The sequence below is a fragment of the Paramisgurnus dabryanus genome, chromosome 22, assembly GCF_030506205.2.
Source record: "Paramisgurnus dabryanus chromosome 22, PD_genome_1.1, whole genome shotgun sequence".
Classification (NCBI taxonomy): Eukaryota; Metazoa; Chordata; class Actinopteri; order Cypriniformes; family Cobitidae; genus Paramisgurnus; species Paramisgurnus dabryanus.
Window position 1 is genome coordinate 11,375,646 of NC_133358.1, and position 26,144 is coordinate 11,401,789.

General features: G+C 38.2%; 1 protein-coding gene across 3 annotated transcripts in view; it reads left to right on the forward strand.

Annotated features, from left to right (window-relative positions):
- The window catches only part of pard3aa (par-3 family cell polarity regulator alpha, a), a 556,247-nt gene that overhangs the window by 206,547 nt on the left and 323,556 nt on the right, over positions 1–26,144 (forward strand). For all 3 annotated transcript variants that reach the window (XM_073813113.1, XM_065294770.2, XM_073813112.1), the window contains exon 3: positions 2,629–2,776. In XM_073813113.1, the coding sequence (XP_073669214.1) occupies positions 2,629–2,776 (148 nt within the window). The remainder of the gene's footprint in view (positions 1–2,628; positions 2,777–26,144) is intronic.

The following is a 26,144-nucleotide window of genomic DNA, read 5'->3' on the forward strand; positions in this document are numbered from 1 at the left end:
ACTTTGCTGGTCAGGCTGGAAGACCACCTGACCCACCAGCTTTGCCAGGCTGGGAGGACCACCTTAGACCAGCTACTGCCACCTTAAACCAGCTAAAACCAGCTACCAGCTTATGCTGGTCTTTGCTGGATTTTTCAGTAGGGTACTGGTACCTAAGAGTGAATATAGTGTCTCAAAGATACATATTAGTGCCACATTTTTACATATCTGTACCTAAATGGTAGTAGGACATTTTTAAAGGGTACCACCCCAATAACAGCTTGGAACATTTTTTGACAATTTTTCTTACATTTCATATAAACGACTATTTTCCTTAGCTGTTGCATGAGCTTTTTTGGACATCACACCATGAGTGTTGCAGTTCAATGGTTGCCGTGTTGTGTTAAAAAGTTTATCTTGATCAACATCTATTCTGTATTAAAGTTTGCCTTGTTCTGTCATTCCATCTGAAATTAGAAAGAGCCAGTTGAAAATCTCCAACAGTGGTCATGGTTATAAAACCGTCCGTCGACTCAGTGGTGGATTTATTTGATACGCTTTAATTGGGCCAAAGGAATAAATGAAACATCACTTTAAATTAGACTGATCGTAAACAATATTCAAATGTGAGAAAGTGGAAAAATGTAAACTCAAGCACTCTCTGAAATTGTCTGGTCACACATCTGCCTGCAAGAGACGACATTTGAGGATAAATACCCAAAAGCAAGCCAAAGGAGGCTGATATTTACTTATAAACAGATTTCCACAATAGCTGCTCTGTGTTTGCCGGGGTCTGACGGGCCGCATGTGACTGGCTGGTTTCACGTATTGCCTTGCATGAACACTGTTAATTTCGGCAGAAACCAGGACAAAGGCTGATGAATTAACCTCCCCGCTAGTTCCTGTGCAATTTTCTACTTTTGTTCAGATGGAGGCAGCTTTACAAAGTGCACGAGCGTACGGCAATGAGCAATTTGTGTTCACCCTTTAATTTAGACTCTCCTTGCAAATGTGTCATAGCACAGTGCGTAATTTATTTTATATTTTTTAATAATTTACTGTTTTATGCACCGTTTTCATTTGTTATCTACTGTCATACACTAAAAAAAGTACCACAGTATTACCATGTTTTGGGAGATGTAAGGACGGTTTCCCAAACAGGGCTTAAGTCTAGTACAATAATAAAATGCTTGTTTGAACTGTCTTATCTGAAAGCAGCTTTCACGGACATATTTTAACATACACTCACCTAAAGGATTATTAGGAACACCTGCTCAATTTGTCATTAATGCAAATGTCTACTCAACCAATCACATGGCAGTTGCTTCAATGCAGGTGTGTGGTCCTGGTCAAGACAATCTCCTGAATTCCAAACTGAATGTCAGAATTGGAAAGAAAGGTGATTTAAGCAATTTTGAGCGTGGCATGGTTGTTGGTGCTGAGTATTTCACAATCTGGGATTTTCACGCACAACCATTTCTAGGGTTTACAAAGAATAGTGTGAAAAGGGAAAAACATCCAGTATGCGGCAGTCCTGTGGGCGAAAATGCCTTGTTGATGCTAGAGGTCGGAGGAGAATGGGCCGACTGATTCAAGCTGATAGAAGAGCAACTTTGACTGAAATAACCACTTGTTACAACCGAGGTATGCAGCAAAGCATTTGTGAAGCCACAACACGCACAACCTTGAGGCGGATGGGCTACAACAGCAGAAGACCCCACCGGGTACCACTCATCTCCAGTACAAATAGGAAAAAAGGCTACAATTTGCACAAGCTCATCAAAATTGGACAGTTAAATTTTTGAAAAATGTTGCCTGGTCGGATGAGTCTCGATTTCTGTTGAGACATTCAGATGGTAGAGTCAGCATTTGGTGTAAACAGAATGAGAACAGGAATCCATCATGCCTTGTTACCACTGTGCAGGCTGGTGGTGTAATGTTGTGGGTAATGTTTTGGCACACTTTAGGCCCCCTTAGTGCCAACTGGGCATCATTTAAATGCCACATCCTACCTGAGCATTGTTTTATGTCCATCCCTTAATGACCACCATGTACCCATCCTCTGATGGCTACTTCCAGCAGGATAATGCACCATGTCACAAAGCTCGAATCATTTCAAATTGGTTTCTTGAACATGACAATGAGTTCACTGTACTAAAATGGCCCCCACGGTCACCAGATCTCAACCCAATAGAGCATCTTTGGGATGTGGTGGAACGGGAGCTTCGTGCCCTGGATGTGCATCCCACAAATCTCCATTAACTGCAAGATGCTATCCTATTAATATGGGCCAACATTTCTAAAGAATGCTTTCAACACCTTGTTGAATCAATTCCATGTAGAATTAAGGCAGTTCTGAAGGCGAATGCACAGTATTAGTATGGTGTTCCTTATAATCATTTAGGTGAGTGTATATCAGTGCTATTGTTTTGTCTCAAGATGCACACCAGTATTGTTTTGTAAGGTTTGTTTGTAAAAACTACTTAAGTGTCCTAATATACAGTAACTAAGGAGGTTTAGTCCAGGATTAATCTAACCCTGATCTGGGAAACAGCTCTTTGTTGTACTTTATTAATACAACAGAGAAGAAATAAAACTAACTTGAACAAATGATGTACAGTAGAACTAATGGTCTTGCTCTCTCTTCAGCTCATAGCAGTCTACGAGGAGCAGGACCCACACCATGGAGGTGACGGCACCAGCGCCAGCTCCACAGGAACCCAGAGTCCAGAGCTCTTCAGCGCAGGCGAGCTCAACACCAGTGAGATTGAGGTCACACCATCTGCGCTCAGGACCAGTAAGTTACAATGCGTTTACATGTGCAACTGCTTTTGCACGCTACTTCACACCCAAGTCCAATTCCACCTCCTGACTCGTGTGAGCCTGTCTGTAAAAACCCAGCTAAAGTCATTTTTTGTGATTGATTTATTGGTTTCAACATAAAATCATGTAAACATAATGTAAAGAACATTGTGTGAAAATATAACCTTGATATAATTAATATTTATAATTAAAATCAATGATCAAAGATTATAAGACTTCAGTCTGGATTTGACAGACAGGGTCACATTTTATTTGCTTCTGAATTATAGCACTTTTTTTTTTAAATCAGCAGGTGCATCTTTATTAATAGAGTTAAGTCACAGCTGTTTTGTATCATCATTTGTGATTTAGTAAGTTAAGCCTTTTATGTTTTTATGATTTCATGTTTTTTGTTACTTCCAACCTGGAAATCTATCTGTACTTATAGGTTAGTATTAGCAATTTATCTGATTTATTTCTGAAATACAATGTTTTGGGCGAACTTTGTTTTTTAAGGCCAATTATTTTTGCTTGTTTTTCGTACTAATATCTGGCAACATGGAAACTGAAAGTTATCAAATAAGACACATCATTCAGCGCGAGCATGTTATTGCTGATACTACATTCGGTAAGATAAAAGCAGTAATCATCATAATTGTGTCTGTAAGAGTATCAACACTATCGAAAAACAGACAATAACAACTAATGGTACAAAGATGTAGAAGAACTGGGTTTAAATAAAATATGCCAAATGTGTTAAAACACGTAGCGTAAAACAGTAAAGCTAATCTCAACAAAACATAAGCACTAAGAATTCTGTTTTTTCATTTACTAATACAAAATATAATTATGTAAATTTTATATATCAACTATATATACTATTATATATCAATTTTATATATTATATACATTATAATTACAGCCTAGTATTTGATTATAGCGTACATGACTATTGGTTATAGGTTTTCTTGAATTTTTGCATACATTTAGAATCAATTTTGATACGAAAGTTTTTGTCGAATCACGATTTGTTCGTGAAAACATCCATAGGCTCATCTCACGCACAAATTTTGGGCGTACGCATGCTTAGTGAATGAGACCCATTGTCACTTGGGTTTGGTGTTAGATTTGGGATTTGCTTTAGGGTGTCGTTTAATATATAGGTTTTTTCATGTTTTTGTCTATTTTTAAACCATAGTCGCTTGGAGTTGGGGTTAGAATTAGGGTTTGGTCATTTTATGTAACAAAAAGTTGCTCTAACCCCAAACCCAAGCGATAATGTTAAAAAAAGTTTTAGAAACCAATACACGAAAACATGTGCCGTATAAAGTGAACAGGAAGGACTGGGGTATCTATCATATGCACGCAAAATTTAAAATTTGGCGTATGTATTGCACAACTTTTTACACTGCATGCTATTTAAACGCATTTTATGAGACTGGGCTGACAGTCTTAGTACTCACCAAATATTTATTGTAATGTCAAGAAAAAGTATAAAAATGGTGAGACTGTGAAACTTTTTTATTTTGTTTTTTTTTATTTGTCCTAAATGTATTTCTGGAATCTGTTTAGTCATTGCTGTGATATTTGAGTTACTCGGGAGTTGCCAGCTTTCTGTTGTGTTTGACACTGGACGTACGGGGACTGACCTTGACATGAAGGCTGGGTTGAATGGGCAGGTGAAATTGTCAGGGGATCTTCTGCTACAGAACAGTGAGACACATTCATTCAGGTGTGAAGAGACGAAAGTCTACTGCTATGATTAACACTGACAGTTCACACCGGTCTGTGCACGCACAACCTCATTTGAATATATATTAGTTAGTCCCGATCTTGTGATCGAATAAAGAATAAAGCTTTGGAGAACGTGGATCCATTTCTAATTTGATAATACTGTGTGTGTAGAAACATGTGGGTGTTAGAAAAATAGGGCAGCGATTGTGAAACAAATCCTCTCAGTCTCTTTAAAGACACATACAGTACATGCACACACTGAAGTAAAAGAGGTGAATGCGTTCCCATGTTAGCTGGCTTTTCTGTATGTCGCTTTTATTTATTGTTGTAGGCTCAAAGCTGGCACAGAGGGAGATCTGGAGTCGAGCACACCCAATGTGTGAATTCCCTCTTCCGTGTGAATGCTGCCAGCATGAGGCCTATTCACCTCAAAATATGTGTGCATGCTTGAGTTTGTGTGCCACCATAATACACGAATCCCGAACATTTTTATATCTTTCCCATGTCTTAGTGGATTTACACTAAAATCACTTTATAAATAGATGGATATTCATCTGAAGGGATGAGCAATATTCAAGCTGTTTAACTGTTTTAGGTTACTAAACAAGTTACATTTCATCCATTTATAGTAGGGCTGTCAATCTGTACTTTTTAATGTAGATTAATCGCATGATTGTCATGAGTTAAAGGATAATTCCGGTATTTAACACTTTGAGTCTCATTTCTGGTTTGTTTTGGATGAACTACAGTGATGGACACAGAAATTTTGACAATGGGTCGTGTCTTGAGTTTCTGACTCGTTTAGAAGCGTCTCTTGACTGCTTCAGAATGGAAGTCAATGACCATGCACAAACATGTCATTAAAACAACACTTAACGTTCATTTTCAAAACTGTGCTACTCACCGAGTGGTTCGTGGTGTTCGTTGATGATTAAAAACAAATATATTGGCGCAATGTATGATTTCAATCCGTGTTATTTGCTATAGTGGAACTATTTTTTCAGATACCTCACAACCGCGTATATACTTCCGCTTTATATTTGAGTCTGAAGCGTAAGCACATTCCCGACCACTTGATGGCGACAACCACTTTACCATACAAGTACGCTCGGTGTCTAGCGTATAGACAGTCACAATCGAGCTCAACTTCAAACCTAAAGCTGGTCACTGTGCCATCAAATATGGGAAAATTTTATTCTAAGAGGAACCGAGCGAAAAAACTACAACCGCATGTAAACAGACCACTTTTCTGTTTTCCAGCGGCGGAGTGATATATCAGCGAGCAATGAGTCTTCCAAGAGAAGTCAATGGAATTTTACAAAATGCCAAATAAAACACGACAGAAACTTTATTTTGCTACACAACTTGTTTCTAATCATCAACGAACACCACAAACCACTCGGTGAGTAGTACAGTTTTGAAAATGAACGTTAAGTGTTGTTTTAATGACATGTTTGTGCATGGTCATTGACTTCCATTCTGAAGCAGTCAAGAGACGCTTCTAAACAAGTCAAAAAGTCAAGACACGACCCATTGTCAAAATTTCTGTGTCCATCACTGTAGTTCATCCAAAACAAACCAGAAATGAGACTCAAAGTGTTAAATACCGGAATTATCCTTTAACTTGTGATTAATCACAACTTAATCACACATTTTACATACATACTGTGTATATATATATATATATATATATTTAATTATAATTTAATATTCTAATCAACATGGGCATGGACAAATATGGATGATTTATGCAAATGTATGTTTATTATGAATGAAAGAGTCAGCAAAAATAATTAAGAATAAAATCCAGTTAAAGATTTTTTAAGGTTCAAAAACATTTTTTTTCTTTTGTTTAATTGACATTAAGACAGACAGCTTTTAAGATCTACTGTAATGCAAGGATCTAATATAATGTTACACATCAGATATTTTTCTATTTTTCCAATTAATCAAACATTTACTTAAGACATAACAGATTATATCTGCATGAATTCTTGTCAAAACAAATATTTTTAAAACTGCAATTCTGTCTATGTGTGCATATATCGGCTTCACTTGCCTGTGTGCGTGCTTCAGATGTGTCAGCGCGAGGAAGATCGTTTTCGAGTCGTGTCGCTCTTAATAACATCATTCAGGTCCTGACCTTTGTCTTAATAACAATTTAAAAACTCGTCTACAGTCGCGCATGCACGTACAGGAGAATGTAGTAAGTAGCCCAAGAGATGCATGGCAGTTTGTTGCAATGCGCATGCGTCGAACGTCTGTGTACACGCACGAGTCAAATAACCTGTACTCTGCAAAGCTGTGCATTTGACCCTGCACATACGTTTGCGTACACGTAATAAAACAGACTTAAAATCTGGCTTAAGCCTTCAGTGGCGTCCTACCTGATTTAATTCACCTCTTCATACCTTCATTATGATGTCACAGCTATATAACCCATCAATATTATAAGTATATAGGTCGTATATAGTATAACAGTTCATTGTGTCACTGACAGGTATCTCATGCAGAGAGAATATATGTATGCTATATATTCAGATACCCATTTAGGTAAGGATTTGTATACATTTGCTACCAATATCTACCATTGAGGTAATAATATGAACTCTTTAGGTGCAAATATGTACTTTATGAAAGGGTACCGCCTCAAAGACATCTAGAGACCATTTTTTAAAATCTTTTGTACTTGATGCACAACAGCATGTGACACCGCAAGACTCTCAGCTTTCTTAAAGTATTTCACGTCTTTTCATTTTTCATGCGTAGCGTACTGACAGTAATCTATTTCCACTCTCTAACAAGACTCTGAATCACAGGGTTTGCCCTCGATGACCGGCTTGATTACATAACTTCCTCTCCTCATCAGCTTTTTCTCGCCGTCTAATATTGATGATAGATAAATAGTGAAGGCTGTTCGTAACAACTTCCCACAGAAAACAGACTTAAACCCCGTTGTACCCAAAGCGAACGGAGATGAGCACATTACTCACAGCAATGACGGGAAAAAATCACAGCTGCAGTTGCGTCGCGATGGCCCTTGAGCCCGACTGACGGAGCGTATAATCACGGATACTCAGAGTTTTCGTCTGCGGAATTTGCATTGATTGTTCTTTAATGCAAGTGGGAAAGGGGAGAACGAGACCCCATCTTTTACGTTTGATTATTTAAAAAAAATAGCATTCAGCAGAGGTCAGGGCAACTAATAATTGGATTGGTGATGAGATGTAAATTATGGTAATGAATGTAATTTGCTTGTAATTATACAGAATCATGCGTTCGTCTGACTCGCCTGACACGACGAACGCAATCTCGGAAAAAGTCGAGGGAAAGAAAGAAAACTTTAAAGCTTTATGACACTTTCGCTTGGTGTTGAATCTTAATGAAGGTTTGGACCGTCTGATTTATTTTTTACGCATTCTGCAGTGCAGTCGTAGCGTGTCGGCTGGTATTTATAAAGTGTTTGTAGTGTGCTGGGTGAGATCTGGAGCGTGCGCTGAGCAGGGGAGGTCCCTGGTGGGCTCAGAGAGGCAGGCACTCATTAGTACGGGTGTGTGCTGTGTTCAGGTGCTCTACCCTGGGGCTCGCTCGCTGACACGCGCCCTCTTTCCGGTGCACTTCCAGGATCTCTTTAGCTTAGCTCCAATAACTCACCGCAGCATGTCTGCCTCCTTCACTTTCCCTCATTACCAAGCATCCTTCCCTGCTTTTACACAACATAACATCATATTCCACCATGCACGTGGATATGGCACCCATCTATCCATCTCATCAGATGTTGTGGACTCTGCTATTAGGGCTGTACGATACTGAAGACAAATGTAATGTGCGATAAATGCTATGCAATGCAATAATGCATTAATTGGGACTTAAAATATGTTAATATGCACTAAAATACACTCACCTAAAGCATTATTAAGAACACCTGTTTAATTTCTCATTAATGCAATGGTGTGATGTTGTGGGGGATGTTTTCTTTGCACACTTTAGGCCCCTTAGTGCCAATTGGGCATCGTTTAAATGCCATGTCCATCCCTTTATGATCACCATGTACGCATCCTCTGATGGCTACTTCCAGCAGGATAATGCACCATGTCACAAAGCTCGAATCATTTCAAATTGGTTTCTTGAACATGACAATGAGTTCACTGTACTAAAATGGCCTCCACAGTCACCGGATCTCAACCCAATTGAGCATCTTTGGGATGTGGTGGAACGGGAGCTTCGTGTCCTGGATGTGCATCCCACAAATCTCCATCAACTGCAAGATGCTATCCTATCAATATGGGCCAACATTTCTAAAGAATCTTTTCAGCACCTTATTGAATCAATGCCACGTAGAATTAAGCAGTTCTGAAGGTGAAAGGGGGTCAAACACAGTATTAGTATGGTGTTCCTAATAATCCTTTAGGTGAGTGTATGTAGTGCTTTTTTAAGCTTGGCAGCACCTGTTCTTATTTCCTCACATTGTATAAAAAAGAGCAACTTCTTTTGTGTTCAACAGAAGAAAGAAATTCATATGACATCAGATCAACGTAAGCGAACATTGACAGAATGCTAATTTTTAGTTCAGCCAACCTTTTAAATGCACACCTGGATGCTCACTCCTCTGAATAGAAAAAACAGCCACCAAGGTTTAGATGCAGCAGTTCCCAAAAAGAGATCACAAATGGTGCACCTGTTCTGCGTCACCCCCGTTGCGTTTATCGCAATGTTTTTCACCATTAAAGCTTCCTAGAGAGAAGGCCGGGTGCTGGTTCCAGCAGGATGCTGGTTGGCTGTAATGTAAGTGACGGGTTGGGAATATAAGTGCGGTGACAGTAAACAGGGGCTTCCCTGCCTGTGTGCCGTTGACACACCAGCCATTAGGAGATTGCCTGCGGGGAAAAGTGCAGACACCTGCGGGCAGGCCAATATTTATATAATCAATTTGTTTTGTGGCTGGCCGCTGGGACACCTCCTGCCCGGCCTCACTCTTGAACTGCGGTCTAGTAGACGTCATTAGGGATACATGGCGGGACACGACAACTCGACACATTGACAATAATATAAATAAAGTGAGGGTAGCGTATCACATTTAATGAAGGCTGAGTGGTGAAGATGACTTGCACGCTTGTGAGGGTTTATTTAAACCCCGAAAACGGCCAAGATTATTGTATAATTCATCCAATGCTGTCCAATGTTATCAAAACTTAGAGGTTTCCTCCACTTTCAAGAAAAAAAATATCCTGACAATTTACTCACCCACATGTCATCCAAGATGTTGATGTCTTTCTTTGTTTAGTCGAGAAGAAATTATTATTTTTTTTTTTTTTTGAGGAAAGCATTACCGAATGTTTCTCCATATAATGGAGTTTAGTGGACCTCAACAGTGTACAGTTTTACAAATGCAGCTTTAAAGGCCACGTTTTTTTTTGCTCAAATTCGGTTAAAGAAAATATATCGCTTGGCATTGAGCTTTATAATTTTGCAGGTACTTATGCTCTAACAGCAACGTTACACACTAACTAAAGTTTGAAAAATGGGATCACGAAAAACGTGACCTTTAAAGGGCTCTAAATGATCCCAACTGGGGCATAAGAAAAGATAATAATCTAGCAAAACAATCGTCATGTTTGCAAAAACTAAAATATCTTGCACTAACTGTGTGACACACCAGTGTGACCTTAAGTATTACGTAATAATATTGAAAGGTCACCTGTTACATATGTGATACACACATTTGCGGACCATTTTAAACAATAAACTGACACAAAGACATTCATTTGAATCATTCCACACAGTGGCAGTTCTAGACAAATTTTACTAGGGGGGCCAATGAGGCGCCAGTGTTTAACCAGAGGGGAACATTAAAAAATGGCAACACATGATTTTTAAAGATTATAGACTTTATTTTACTTTACAATCATATACACATTTATTTTATACAAGATTGAGTGCAGATTCCAAATTAACACAGTCTCACGGCAAGTTGTGTTATAGTAAAGAAAATTTTGATTAATTTATTCGTGTTTGCTGACACGAATTTCAGCTGTTTTTCGTTTCTCTGAAGACGAATGTCTTTTTCGTCCTTCCCAGCACGAATTTCTATCAATGGCTTTTCGTGTCTGTGCCACGACTTTCTTTATCGTGTCATTTTATATGTTTTCCTCATTGTTTATTTATTTAAATTTAGATCCCCATTAGCTACTCCATAAAGATAGCAGCTATTCTTCCTGGGGTCTTACAATATTACCAACATATTAACATCAACGCTGTCCAACAATGAAGACAAATACAGAAGTGATCACAACATTATCTAAATCATCTAAACTCCATACACACACACACACACACACATCGTTCTTTCCTATTTTTAAATCATTGGGTTAGATTCGGGGTGTGCGTTAGGGTGTAATTTTATGCATTAGTTCATGTTTTTCTTCTGATTTTAAAACTATTCTCGCCTGGAGTTGGGGTTAGAGTTTGGGTTTGGGTTAGGATGTCACAGAAAGTGATTCTAACCCAAACCTACGGTGGCCCTGAAGTGCAAACCCCAAGCAACAAGGGTCAAAAAATAGAAAACAACGATGAGAAAACAAAATATAAAATGACACGATAAAACTTCACACGTACACACATGTACTCTGCAGACACCAAAGATTTATTTAACAAACATTTTGACAAGTCTTGTGAAATGTCCCCTTTAAAGATATCAAGGTTACATTTTTAAATTAGGTTATTTACATTTATGTAGGATGATTTTATGTAGAAAATGGTAAATCATGAAAAAAGACTTTTTGTGATTCGGTTTTCACACGTGACTGGGTCATATTTATCAATTGTACACATTTAACACAATGGGCCCTATCTTGCACCCAGCGCAATTGACTTTGTCAGTGACACATGTATCATTCGTATTTTGCATCAGCGCACAGCGGGTTTTTCCCTCCACAGACGCACATCGGCAAACTAGGGAATGAACTTGCGCTCCCTGGGCGGTTCAGCGCAAAAGAGGAGGCGTGTTCCGGCGCAAACCATACCTGATGCTATTTTGCAGTTTCAAAAAACAATTGCGCCACTGACCAGAAAAAAAAAGTTTAAAGTCAGTGGCGCGTTGCGCGTTGTTCATTATGCTATTAGGGGGCATGCTTGACCATAATGTATAGCGTGCACAACGCGCATACACTTTGCTTATCTAATCTACACAGATGCAACAGTTATTTTTGCAAATCATAAATTGTTACAATAAAAAATATTAACACATTAGATAAGGGAAATCATAGTGGTGAGCATTGTGCTGATAGTTTTTATTTATTGTGTGGCTGCGTTAAAAAATTCTCATGCAAATAACGATTAAAATATTTTCATAAGTTTGTTGTGTGGCTGTATTACGTTTATTTTATGTAAATAATAATTAAAATGTTTTCATAAGAAACCTTAATGTATATGAACTTGATTTGTAAGAGTACTTTGGGGTTGGACCTTGCTTGCGTTTCTTGGGTCCGATTTCAAAGCCCCCGAACCCTTTCAGCGGTGAGGGTGGACGCAGCGATGTCCTCTGCTGGTGTCAGGTCCTGAGGCAGATCCACCTCCCGTTACATGGCGTGCCCGATTTATGCTGGCAAGCTTGGGATTCCCCCGTCTCCTGACATCATTGTAGTGCTTGGCGCAACGTCCTGGGGATGCCAGCTGATGAGACAATTGTGGCTATTTCCTCTCACGCCTGTTTAACCGACGCTGATTTGGGCGGGTTTCTCCTATCCCCATACAAAACAACTTCTCTGTCTTTGACTGCTCTTACATGAACGTCGGTCTCCTCGGCTGTGAACCGCTCCTGGCGTGCGCCTGGTAAATCCGTCATAATAGCAACCCGCCATGGAACTTGCGCCCTTGCGTTTAAAGGGAATGTTGGATAGCGTTCTGATTGGTTTATTTGACGTTACGCCCAAACCACACCTATGAATAATGAACCTACTTCAGACCAACCTCCTATTTATTTGCGCCCGACGCAAGAGTTATTTCTCACGCCGGGAAAATAGCAACGGCGCCCAAGATCCGCCCACAAACTAACTTGCGCTTTGCGCTTCGTACTTGCGTTTCAGATCGTTAAAATAGGGCCCAATATCTGCACAACCTAATATGCAAAGTTGTTTAAAAAAAATTGCATGTGATGATTAAAGCTGGGTCCTCTGACTCTTCCACCCTCGGATGAAACGTACAATGAGGTACAAATGTTGTCACTGGGGCAGTACCTTTTCAAAAAATACAATTTTTTACATAAAGATGAATATTATGTACAAAAAGGTACACATTGATACCTTAGAGCAGGGGTCTCCAACCTTTTTGTGAGTAAGGGTTACCTACCAAAATGGATAAAACAAACTGGAGGGCTACTTTTTGATATAGTCTACTCAAAACGTTTTTGTTTTACTTGTTGATATGTTTTAGTATGTTTCAAATGTTAACATACGTAAACCAAGCCAAGTTAAAAAATTAATAAATAAATATTACAATTGAGACTATTAAGAGAATGTGCGTTGTCGGGCATCTCACAGACTCTGTGCGGGTTACCTGGTGCCAGCGGGCACCATGTTAAAGACCCCTGCCTTAGAGGCACATATATCTGTGCATATCAAAAACGTTCTTATTAGGACCTTTTTAAAAGGTACCATCACAGTGACAACGTTTGCCCTTTTTTTCCTGAGAGTACATCACTTTACTCTTTATATTTTCCTTGACTCTTTTTTTAGACCTCAACCTTTGAATCATGGCCCTTTTTTGGTATGCTTCACATCCTACTCCCCTTTAATATATAGATCACAATCCGAAATGGATGGTTTTATGTGCCTGATTGCTCATCTCTTTTTGTGCTTTTGGATTGTGTTTTTTTTTCTTCTTTTTAAAGATCTACCCATCACACATCTCCTCATGATAACCTAGTTGGCCATCAAGCATCCTAAACAAACCCTTAGTTGGATATAAACCACACCACTAAAATCGCACCTCTGCGTCCATGGCGTATCACAAAGTGACTTTATGCAGTTTGTCACTGAACTGTTTTTTATGGGGGGGGGGGTATGTGTAAGAGCGGTGGTTTATTGGTTATGTCATCTGTTAATCATGCCTCCCTGTTCCATTAGCAACGGTGACACAATGAACATGCGGGGAGGGCAGAGACACCAAATGTAGCTTTGACACTAGAGTGGGCGACAGGCTTGCCTAATTCAGACTATTAGTCATAGGACTATAAAAGTGTCACAGTGTAATCTAAAGCTTATTATAGCCGATAATTGTAACAATTTAAACTATAAAACAAAGAAAAACAGCTGTTTAATGAGGTGTAACGATACAAGAAAACTTCAAGCGAGCACCACTGTGTTTGTCTTTTTGCTTCGCAGTACTTTTTACACCCACACTATTGAAGTCTTCCCACTGATTCTCTTTTTTAGTCTCACTGCTAGTTTCTCTTTCCAATTAAACATGATTGAGAGATCACATGTATCTACCTTCATTTCACCTGCCGGCTTCTTCCTCTCGTCCTCCTCAGCACTAACATGTTAAGTCAACTCCTGCAGAAGGAATTTAAAAGAAGCTGGCAGATCGAGCTCAAAGCCTGCAGCAGAGTGTTAACCACCTGGCTCATCTTTTCGGCGGAGACACGTGGTAAATCATTAGCTGTGTCATCTAGTCATCTGCATTCATGGGGCACGTTGCATTTCAAGCCTTTAATTCAAAGCCTGACTACAAAGCGAAGTTCACATCAGTGGGATCAACTCTGTGAATACAAACTAAGGCGGGATCTTTTACTCGAATGTCAGAATGAAACGCCCACATGATTTGTGCTGGCACGTTTGGAAAAAAAGTGCATCGGCACATGAAGTTAAAACTCTGAAGTTCATTAGAGTTTATACCGAATTTGTCTCCTCCGCTCATCGAAAGTTCCCTTCAAATTTCGACGTTTTTCTAGGCATATGCAGGTCAGAAGCGGGGATCATCTTAATCAGACCTCTCATTAATCTGCTAATGATGTGTGATTAGATTGCGGTACACTCCGTTTCCTATTCACTCTCGCTCAGATATGCGTCACAGGCTCTGCTAACTCCTAAACTTTGTTTCTGTCTTGCTGTGCTTCGAACGAAAGTCATGCCATTAAAATGACATATTAGCCTTTTAACACACTCAGATTAAATTGGAAATGGTCCGTGTCCAAGTCTGAATTCCGGCAGACTCGTCTTCTAACGTATTTCGTGATTCTGCTGAGATGGGCGAGTGTCCTGATTTTCTATCGAACCAAACAGCACATGGTGACTTACCTACTGGGGAGCACTAAAATAACAGGAGCAATCTCACTGGCAGTTGCTCGACTGCACTGTCAGAAAAAAAGGTTTTGTCACTGGGGTGGTACCCTTAAAGGTTTTTGGTTTTGTACTTTTATAGGTATATAACACATTAAAATATTATACCCTAAGGACCAATTGTGTATGAGTTAAATGTTAGGCGTACAAAACATTTAACTGTACCTTTAGAGGCACCCAATAGGTCCTTAAGGTACAGCAATGTACCCAAAAAGGTATAGCATTGTGTTATGTTTTGTATACCTGTAAAGGTACAAAACTTAACCTTGGGGTACCACCCCAGCGACATAAAAGGTACAGTTGTTCCCGCCCACAGGAATACGTCAGTCGCCAGCTAAGCTAACAGCAAGCTAAGCTGCTATCGAATCACAACACACTTAAAGGAATAGTCTACCCTTTTGCCATATTAAACTATGTGATGAATTAACCTCAACCTAGATGAATAATACATACCTATCTTCAATGCGTTCACTGTACAGCGCGTCGTGAATGTGTTAGCATTTAGCCTAGCTCCATTCATTCCTATGGTACCAAGCAGGAAAGCCACCAAACACTTCCATGTTTTCCCTATTTAAAGACTGTTACATAAGGAATTATACCAGTAAGTATGGTGCCACAAAATAAAACTTTTTTTGGTACCATAGGAATGAATGGGGCTAGGCTAAATGCTAACACATTCACAACGCGCTGTACAGTGAACGCATTGAAAAAAGATAGGTATGTATTAATTTAACAGTATGGGCTCTATCATACACCCGGGGCAATGCAGCACAATGTCCGACGCAAGTGTCTTTTGCTAGTTTCAACCCGGCGCAATGATAATTTTCACGTTTAGCACCACGTTGTTTAAATAGCAAATGCATTTGCACCCAATTATGCGCCCATGGGCGTTCTGGTCTGAAAACGAGGTGTGTTCAGGCGCATTGTCGGCGCGTTGCTATTTTGAGGCAACTAAAATAGACTACGCCATTGAGCAACAAAAACCTGTTCTAAAGTCTAAAGTCAATGCCGCAATAGTGTTTTTATTATTTAATGAGCTCGTTAGTATGCGCCTATAAATGGGACGACAACGCGGGTTTGCTTATTACATGGATGCGCAGCAGCACAAAAGGCTTTTAAATATGAAAAAGATTAAATGATTGAATGTAAAAGATTATTATTGAGTCTCTTGGACATAAATGAGGACCGATTATGAGACGTTAGAAGGCGTAAAGAGCTGCTTCACCTGTAGCCTGGTAAGTAAATAAATGCTTTGCTTTAAACAATTGCATCTATTTTTAAATGTTTTATTTTTAAATGCTACCCCATGGATTTATTGTAAATGATGACTCTGTGCCTGTGGATATGATGTGAGGAGAAATATTTTGAAGTAATGCTTTTTAAAAACCCATAGCGCTGTCCGAGTGCTAAAGCGCTTCGGCTCTCCGCACATTTGTAAATTCTATCTCTTGTTTGTTACAAATAAAGTATTTTTAGAGTACAAACCTTTTCTTACATATTTGCTAATTATTTTATGAGATTACAATGACTGAAAGAAAACAGCTATTAACTCTTTCCCTGCCAGTATTTTTTTTAAAAGTTGCCAGCCAGCGCCAGCATTTGTCATGATTTTCACAAAAGTTTAATGCCTTCCAGAAAATGTTCTTCTTTAAATATATAAACAAACAATATATCAGATGAAAGAACAGACCCTCTGCTTTCAAAAAAAAAAAAAAAACGTTTCATCCTACCTTTATTAGTTCTCTTGTAATCACCTCTCAAACATGGGTAGGTTTCTTCAAAAACACCCAATTTTAAGCAAAAAGCTGAGATAATTCCATTTTTGCTAAGGACTTTTGATAGAGATCAGAAGCAGAGCGATCTTTAAAACATACACGGAGTTCTTTCTCTTTCATGAGAGACGCTACTTCGGGGTTGTAAAAGTTGCGGAAGTGCGCCACCTGGTGGATAATAGCGGTGTTCCTGAAAGACAGAAAATCTCGTTTTCTCTTAATTGGCGAGATATCTTGTCAATGGCGGTGAAAGAGTTAAAGGTTTTAATCAGAAAAACAAAAACAAAAAATATTTCAATAAAAAAAAACACAATTATTTAACATTATTCTTAAACTGGGGGTGTTCTACGTCCGCTTAGTTTTTCAGTTTAAAATTCCGCTTTCTAAATAGGGAATAGGCATGGCGCCAGACGCAACTGGCATTTAAAGGGGATGGGAGCTAAGACTCTCAATTGGTTTATTGCCCACTACGCCCAAAACACACCCATTACTCATTACAGGGCGTGCGCATAAACCATTTTTCCCGCTGTTAAATTAGCTAAAGTGGAATTGGACACGCTCGTTTAGACACGTGCGCTTAAACAATGCGTCTATCGGCAGAATCTAGCACGGACAAGGCTTTGATACAGTTATGCCTCATTTTGGTGCTGAAAGTTGAAAATTATAATTGTTTTGCTGCTAATGTAACTAAATGTTTTTAATGTACTCGTTTCTACATAAAATCATCCTACATAATATAAAGAACATTCTGTTAAAATATAACCTTGATATCTTTAATATTGACTGAGTAAGGTCATGTCAAAGATTGAAATCAATGAGTCAAATCAAACTTTTTTGCTCTCAATTTCATAATTGCATTATTAGACGTTAACCTGAATTTCACAGACAGGGTCACCTATGTATCCCAGCCTCTTTAACACCCTATAAAACAGATCTCACACATCCCTTTCCATCAATCGGTCCATCTTTTCTTCTCAAAATTCCCACAGCATGACTCGCCTTTTCAAGTGTTGATAAATTGGCAAGCTGATTTGCATGCGAGGTTGAGTCTGGTCGGATGTAGCCTCAGGCTCATCTTGGCATCAACGGGTTGAGTCTTAAGGATGGTGCTTTTGAAAGTCATGTCTGGAGGCTGCGTTTCCCTCGCTCACCACACGCCTCCTACACGGAGTGATGCAGCAATGAGGGCCAAGGGATGTCACGTGTTAAACACATGATTCAACCCAAAGTGCTTTAGGGAAGCTATGTTGAATAAAGGAGGCACTCGTATTCAGGCTGAAAAGAAGTACTGCACTCCAGAGATGATCAACATTGTGTTTGAAATTTGTCTTACTAATTGGAATGTTGTATCACTTATAGGGAGTGAGATAGAAAGAGAGAGAAAAAGAGAGTAGATGACTCCACCCACACAATGTCAAGCTCATAAGATGGAGCACCCGCTTCACATGAGAAAGTCCACATGGACCCCGCTGGAATTTCCTGGGAGTAGATGTCTCGCCCGAGAAACTCTTAAGTGCTGTTTGTTTTAGCTTTGTGCTAACCCTCCCGTTTTATTATAGCACTTTATCATAGGTGGACTCACCCTATGGGTAGATCCTTACTGATATGTTTAAGAAAAAATAATGGGGCAGATGGGGTCATTAATGCGAGTGCTTGTTTTGGCTCGTGATTCATTGCTTTGATCGTAAGTATTTTTACTTGGGCTTTCCTTGACCATTCTGGGGTTATTATTTTTACATTCAGCTTAAGTATAGCCATACACAAGGTTCCGTGCTGGAAAAGATTCAGAACAAAGATGAATCGATTCAACAATCGTCAGAAAGTCACCGCAATAGTTTCTCCATCATTGTAACCAGAAAAGTCTTATATTGCATTCTGTCAAAAAAATGATTTATAAAAACGAAATGCTCTGCACATATAATTTCCTGTAGCTCAATTGGTAAAGCATTACATTAGTATCAGATAGGTCAAGGGTTCGAATCCTCAGGGAACACACGTGCGGATGAATTATACACCTACATGTCGCTTTGAATGGTAGTGTCTGCCAAATGAATAAAAGTGACGTCAATCTTTTGAATTATGAGATTGTGAGTGTCTGAAGACATGGCTAGTATAAAGACATTCCTTTAACCAATTCTCTGAATTGTGGATATAGTTGATTGTTAAAGGCGGAGTCCACGATGTTTGAAAAACGGTTTGGAAAAGGAGACGGGCCGACTACCAAAACACACTTATAGCCAATCAAATCAAATCAAATGCCGGGTTGCGTATGTGTGGGGCGGGTCTATCAACGGAATGTCCAGATTCTATTGGGGTAGGGGCGTGTTTGTTTAGGCGATTTCAAATATCAACACTGGCTTTCAAACATCGTGGACTCCGCCTTTAAGTGAGTCATTGTTTAACATGAAATTGGAAGGACTGTCTGGACCCTGATGACATCTTTGTTAGATTGCCGCTCAGCAGGATCTGTTGTTTTCTAACAGCTGGTGTCATTATTGACACAGCACATATCCATTTGACTGATCTCCTCAATCATGAAGCAATTTTCCAAAATTCACTATTTATACTTGATTGCTAACAACATAATGGTGCATGGCTAAAGAGACTTTAGGACTATTCATACTCGTTTCTTGTCTTTCCAATTTTAAGAAACATTCAAATCTTAGGCTGTTGCACGCTGTTGGTTTCCAAATAGCCAACATGTTTGACTTGTCACTTGATGTTTATTATGGATCTCAATGCACTGTTTGACATACAGCTGCTTTGGGATTCTCATGAGGATTTGTGCCTTCAAGTTCTAAAGTTCAAATGCATTTGTTGGTCAAAATGTTCTTGTTTAGGCATTAATGTAAATAGTCAATTTAAGTAAATGAAAACAAGATGGGAGAGGAATCATACAGTAGGTGGAAATACTGGAGTTATTTCATTCATTTCTATTTGCACATTTGGCAGCTTTTACCTAAAGTAACTTAGTCCATTACAAGGTAAAGTACAAGGTGTTTGCTGGGTTCAAAATGTTCACGACATTTTGCTCTGCTAACACAATGCTCTACAACTGAGCTATACAGGAATAAAAATAAACACATAAAAATAATATTGCACTTACATTTTTAAGTTTATTCAACTTCAAATTACAATTCATTTCTTGACTAGTGAGAAGTTTCTATAAATTATAAAAAATAAAGTTGAATTAGCTTATTTTAGCTTATTTTTTATAATTTATAGTAGCTCCTCACTAGTCAAGAAAGTTATTAAAGAAATTCAAGAAATTTAATTGCAACAAGGATTTTTTACAGTGTAGGCCTTGCAGTTTAAATGCAGCTTATAGACCGTTTCAGCAGTAACAATATAAACAAGCGGCTGTCACGGTCCGCACGTAACTTCCGGTAAACTCCGCTAAGAATAAATAACAACAAAGTTCTTTAAACGTAGTTTATTTATATAACAAGCAAAAAAACAACACATAGATTACCTAGGAAACCAAAACATTTGTTATTTTTGACGAGGCATTCGTTAAAGAGATCAGTTTAGTAACTAGTCAGACCATTAAAAAAACGAAACCGGAAGTAAGGTTCGGATCCAGACGTGTATCACGTGCGTCCAATGAAACCGTCTATAGACCAGGGGTTCTCAAAGTCCGGACTCCGGTCCGGATCCGGACCCGACGGGAACTTGATCCGGACCCGCGTCCACTTCATATTACTTAATTATTCATATTAAGTGCATTAATTTCTATGTGATTGATTAAATGTGTGCATTTGCTACTTTAGAAATGCATATTAAACTTGTAAACCATTAGTTTAGTTTTTTTTCTTTTTAGATTTAAGAGTATTCCTGGTCCGAAAATAAAACGAGTTATTAAAAAAATTCCTGTGTGACGCTGTAGCCATCACACCCAGATATATTGCACAGCTACTTCATGTACTACGGCTTTTGATCATTAAGTCCTTATCAATCTGAAATCACTGCTCGTTTGAGTCGTTTAAAACATGCATTTGAAAAAGCAACACTCGTCAAACATAATCTTTATACATATTCTTTATTATCATGAAAATACCTGAAAAGGTTTGAAGAACAGCAATATTAATATATCCTTAAGACATTTCCTGGAGCTGCGTGTGTCTTGTTCTTCGTCTGCAGCGCATATTAAGTTTCTGCACGAGAGCGCCCCCTGGCTTTTGGATGTAGCGGCATTTCATTGAGAAGCATAGCAAGCATCATCAGCCAATTTATAGGTGCACCCCTAATTTTGGTCAGTGTCTCTGCATACCAACCACACTTTTTTTGCCATGGCTTATGCATATGATGGAGAACAAACTGTGCCATTTCTCTCATTAGGTTGCTCTGTATTTTGCACCTGGTTACTTTTGGCATATTTCTTGTGTTTATGTTTAAAAAAAAATTTTTTACATTAAATGCAAAATACACTTATGTTTTTTCCAAACTATTTGTTTTGATTTGTTATATAAAGAAATAATTTACATAAAGTTTTTCCGGACCTATGATAATGATGAGAATTCAGATTTGGACCTTTGAATGTAAACTTTGAGAACCCCTGTTATAGACGGTTTAATTGGACGCACAAGCTTTGTGGCGGTTACATGTTTGGGTGGAACTTAACTTCCGATCTCTCTTTGTTTAATGGTTTGGCTAGTGGCTAAACTGAACTCTGGAACAAATACCTCATCGAAAATAATAAATGTTTGGTTTCCGGACGAAGGGAGACGGCAATAATGGATCAACACTATGTGAAAAGAGGTTTGGCAGCCGATCTGTAGTTAACATTGTATACATTATATAATACACACATACACTGTAATGTTAGCTCATTGTAGCTTTAAAGGGATAGTTCCCCCAAAAATAAAAATTCTGAATGGGGTCCACAAACGGTTTGGTTACAAACATTTTTCAAAATATCTTCCTTTGTGTTCATCAGAACAAAGAAATGTATACAGGTTGTAACAACATGAGGGTGAGTAAATGATGAACTATCCCTTTAATGTTGCATGTTATTAGAAATACTCTTAAAGGAATAGTCCGTTTTCTTAAAAGAAAAATCCAGATAATTTACTCACCACCATGTCATCCAAAATGTTGATGTCTTTCTTTGTTCAGTCGAGAAGAAATTATGTTTTTTGAGGAAAACATTGCAGGATTTTTCTAATTTTAATGAACTTTAATAGAGCCCAACATTTAATACTTAACTCAACACTAAACAGTTTTTTTCAACAGAGTTTCAAAGGACTCTAAACGATCCCAAACGAGGCATAAGGGTCTTATCTAGCGAAACGATTGTCATTGTTGACAAGAAAAATAAAAAATATGCACTTTTAAACCACAACTTCTCGTCTAGATCCGGTCATAATGCGCCAGCGTGACCCAACGCAATACGTCATGACGTCAAGAGGTCACAGAGGACGAACGCGAAACTACGCCCCAGTGTTTACAAGTGTGTTGAAAGAGGACCGTTCCGACGTTGTTGTATGTCAAATTATACTAATTAATGTATTTGTGTCAGTTTATTGTTTACAATGGTCCGCAAATGTGCGTTTTATGTATGTAACACGTGACCTCTCTACGTCACTAAGCATTTACGTTAAGTCATGCAGGAAAGGATCTAGACAAGAAGTTGTGGTTTAAAAGAACATATTTTTTATTTTTCTTGTCAAAAATAACAATCGTTTTGCTAGATAAGACCCTTATGCCTCGTTTGGGATCGTTTATAGTCCTTTGAAACTCCATTGAAAAAAACTGTTAAGTGTTACGTTTGTTCCACGAAAGCCGTTTGTTTATGGTGTTACTGCTAAAACCATCTATAGTTACTGAATGCTTATTCGAATATATATATATTTTTTATTAGAATATATATTTTTTTATATTTTAAATATAAAAATGTAAATATTTAATATTTGATAAAAACTTCAGGACTTCTTGCCATTGTTTTTTTTTTTTCTTCTATATTTATTTTTTATATAAAACAAGCATTTTGAATGAAGAACTGGATAAATTACTGTATGGTGGGTGAAATGGTGGGCTTCTGGTATCAAGAAATGTCACATGGCCATCATAAGGCATTTCTAGCAAAAATGCAACTTTACCATTTTAAAACCTCCAATCTTCTTGCTTGCAAGGCATCTATTGTAATGCATTACTATATGATTATTTGAAGAGTTTGGTTCCAAAACACAATAAACGCCATAAAAACTCATTATCAGAACGTATAAAAACGTTTATCAGGTCAATACAATTCATTTTACAGAAAATCCGTTATTCTGTCAACTTTTCTCCCCTTTTTCCCAAAACGCTATACAGGTAAACGCCAGTCCTCCTTCTCTTCAGAATTCAATAAATCCGCTTAACATATCACAGCACACCATTCCACACACTGTAAAGCAACAATGGCAGCGCTCACGGAAACCTAGTTTTCCTCATCTACTTTGTACTTTGCGACCAACAAACAAACAAAAACAAATTAATACTTTTGATGGCTTTGATAAACCTGTGGTGGTTTTCTGTGGCAGGGAAAGAAACGTAAGCCATCAAAATCTAATAATTTACGTGAGAGGCACTCGAGCAAAGGAAAAATGGCGGCTTTTGCTTCAAGCATCAAGCTTCTGTCATGCTCACATTGACCCCAGGGGATCTTATGAAAAACTTTTCATTATTTTACTCGAAGCCAACGAAAATCGAGCAGGACCAAAACATTTTACAGCTGATCGCTGAAAGTTCTGCAGTGACAGTGTTCTTAATATGACAAAGTAAGTGTTTTGATAAATGCCATTAATGTTTATTTTTAATGTAAGTTTTTAATACACTAAGTTTTAGTGTATACCACAACTACACTGACATACAGTCAACTAAATGAATATAACATGGCAAAGATGAATGCACATTTATATATTGATTCATTAGATTTATAGCATAAAAAAAAAAAAAAACTTATCATGGATTTATTGCATTTTGCGAAAAAATAATTTGTTTTATAATAAATCTTTGAAAATCAAATTATGGATTTGAATGTTTTATGTTCTTATAACCTAAAGATGCTATGTGAAAGTTTGTAACAGAAAATAGTGGTTTCATCTGATCACTTTCTTGGCATAGAAAACACATTTTTACCCAAATTAGTCTAAATGTATTTATTGCGTTTTGGAACCAAACTCTTTATTTCCTGTTTGTCTAAATTATTTAATTTAGTAATCAACAGGGTTACATGGATGTAAAGTATTAATAAATTGCAGAAAATAACTTCATTTAACATTCATTTAACCAACACCAAGTTGGAAACCTACTTCTTTCTGCCAAGCTAGTTATGTGATATTTTTAAACTTGGCATCAATGTAAGAGCAAAGTCAGATTACCCATAATTCCATTTTCAGTGTCAGCATTCCTTCACACTCCGTGTATTGGCTACAATAGCATCTGTAAAAGAATCTTCAATGATGGAATCCCAGAACAGATTGAAACATTATCTCCTTCCAAATTACAACATCTGCTCATTAAACTAACGTCTGTGTGTCTGAACTAAACATTTGTCTTTGTATTTCTACTTTTCCTCTGCGGATTTCTTTTTTTTTTTGCTAGCAGTCCCACTGAAATTTTCCAGCTTTTTTCATTTTTTTTGACATCCTTCATCCAAACATGTGGTTTTGACTTAGACAAAATTGCGGAGATGGCTTTAATTGGGTGTGCAGCCTACAGTTCAATAAGCAACAGTAAGATCCCATAGGTATATCTACAGAGAGGTTCTTTGACGCTACCATAAGCTTTATTGTGAAGTACAATACAAAATGAAGGGCTGGGAAAGTTGTGATTGAGCAAAACGTTTTCGTTCAAGAAATATGTGGGGGTTCAATATGTGGAAAAAAGTAATTCCTTTCATTGGAATTCTTTCTATCAACCAAAAATCTACACTCTTCGAAAAAATGTACAAAAAGGTACAAAAGTTGTCACTGGGGCAGTACCTTTTTTATAAAGTACACGTTTGTACCTAAAAGATACATACTGGTACCTTGTAGGACATTTTTTTAAAGTTTTTGTCTTACTAGGGCCAATTTCTAGGCAACTAATGGCATTAAAGGGACTTGTAAAATTGCACAAATGACTTTCCAGACAGGTTTCCAACACACCTCCTGTCTGCCAGTGTTTGTTTAACATGTAGTCCTGCTCCAAATTGGTTGAGGTTTGCAGAGACCCACCTCCAAGTTTGGCCATTAGAAAGTAAAATCTCAGTATATTTTTGTCAAGGAGTATGGTTGTTTAATGCATGGTTGTAAAACATGCACACAAAAAGCATTGAATTGCATTATTTCGCATTGTTATAAAATTTAAACATAATTTCTGATTTTGACTGACAGTGGTACCTACCGTATCAAATTTTCATAAAGTTTGACCGACAAGTTTACTCTATATACTGTTGGAAAAATGACTCCATGGTATTTAGATTAGAGGAGCTGTGACTGGTTATAGCTCAGCAGAAATGTTTGGTTAGCTGATTGGGTTGCCCTCAGGGATTTATGCGCTCATTCCACTCCACTAGCCTGCTGGTGGCACTAGGGTGTTGCCACTCGGTGTTTGGTTAATTGCCCTCCGCGGTGTAACACTGATTGCCGTCCCCAGCATGTTGGAAACGTCGACCCAGATGAGTCAGGTTTCATTTTGTGAAATCCAGGCTTGAGATTGCAGTCATTTCAGTCCTACTGTTCCATACATACTTATTTTATCCTTGTTTGTATATGTCCATGAAACAGTCCCTTGTTCTTAGCTCTTGTTTATTCAAAAATCCACACAATTTACAATTAAATTTACAGTGTTATGGTGCATTCACACCAGCCGCGGTAGAGGCGGCAAAAACGTGCCATTTGCATTTTGAGTTTATTTGCTTCATTTGTGCGTGAAATCCGCTGGTGAATTCTAGTCATTTGAGACATTCACGTGGATATTTGCGTCATGGGAGGGGCTTCTGCGACTCCGCTGAGACTCTGCTCGTATTCTAAAATCACGTCACTACTACAGCAAGGTCCTGATTGGTTAACGCTGCGCGGAAATCCACCAAAGTTTAAATCTTTTAGCTTGCACGTTTACTGCGGCAACAATTAATTTGCGTGAAACGCGCCATTCGCGCTTACCGCACCGCCGTCTGGTGTGAACTCCCACTTACAGTGTAAAGCAAAATTAGATTTTGTTACATAACATTCTTATGTTTTTTTTCGAACCTGATTGACTTTCTTATCTGGTACACAAAAGGAGATAATTTATTAATTAATATCTGGTTAGGTGGAGTACATTGTGTCTAAAAATTGTTATTTTTGGGTGAAATATTCCTTTAACTTTCTATTTCTCTGTTCCTTGTCAGAGCGCCAGAGAAACATTGCTGTTTGTTGTATGCTTTCCAGTAAGTACAAGGAGTTGATTGTGGTCTGACTTTGCATTTGCTCAGTAAACACTTACAGAAACACTGTTTTGTCTCAAGTTGTCTCATAATATCAGTTTGCATTTAGGCATAAGTAAACAGACGGTA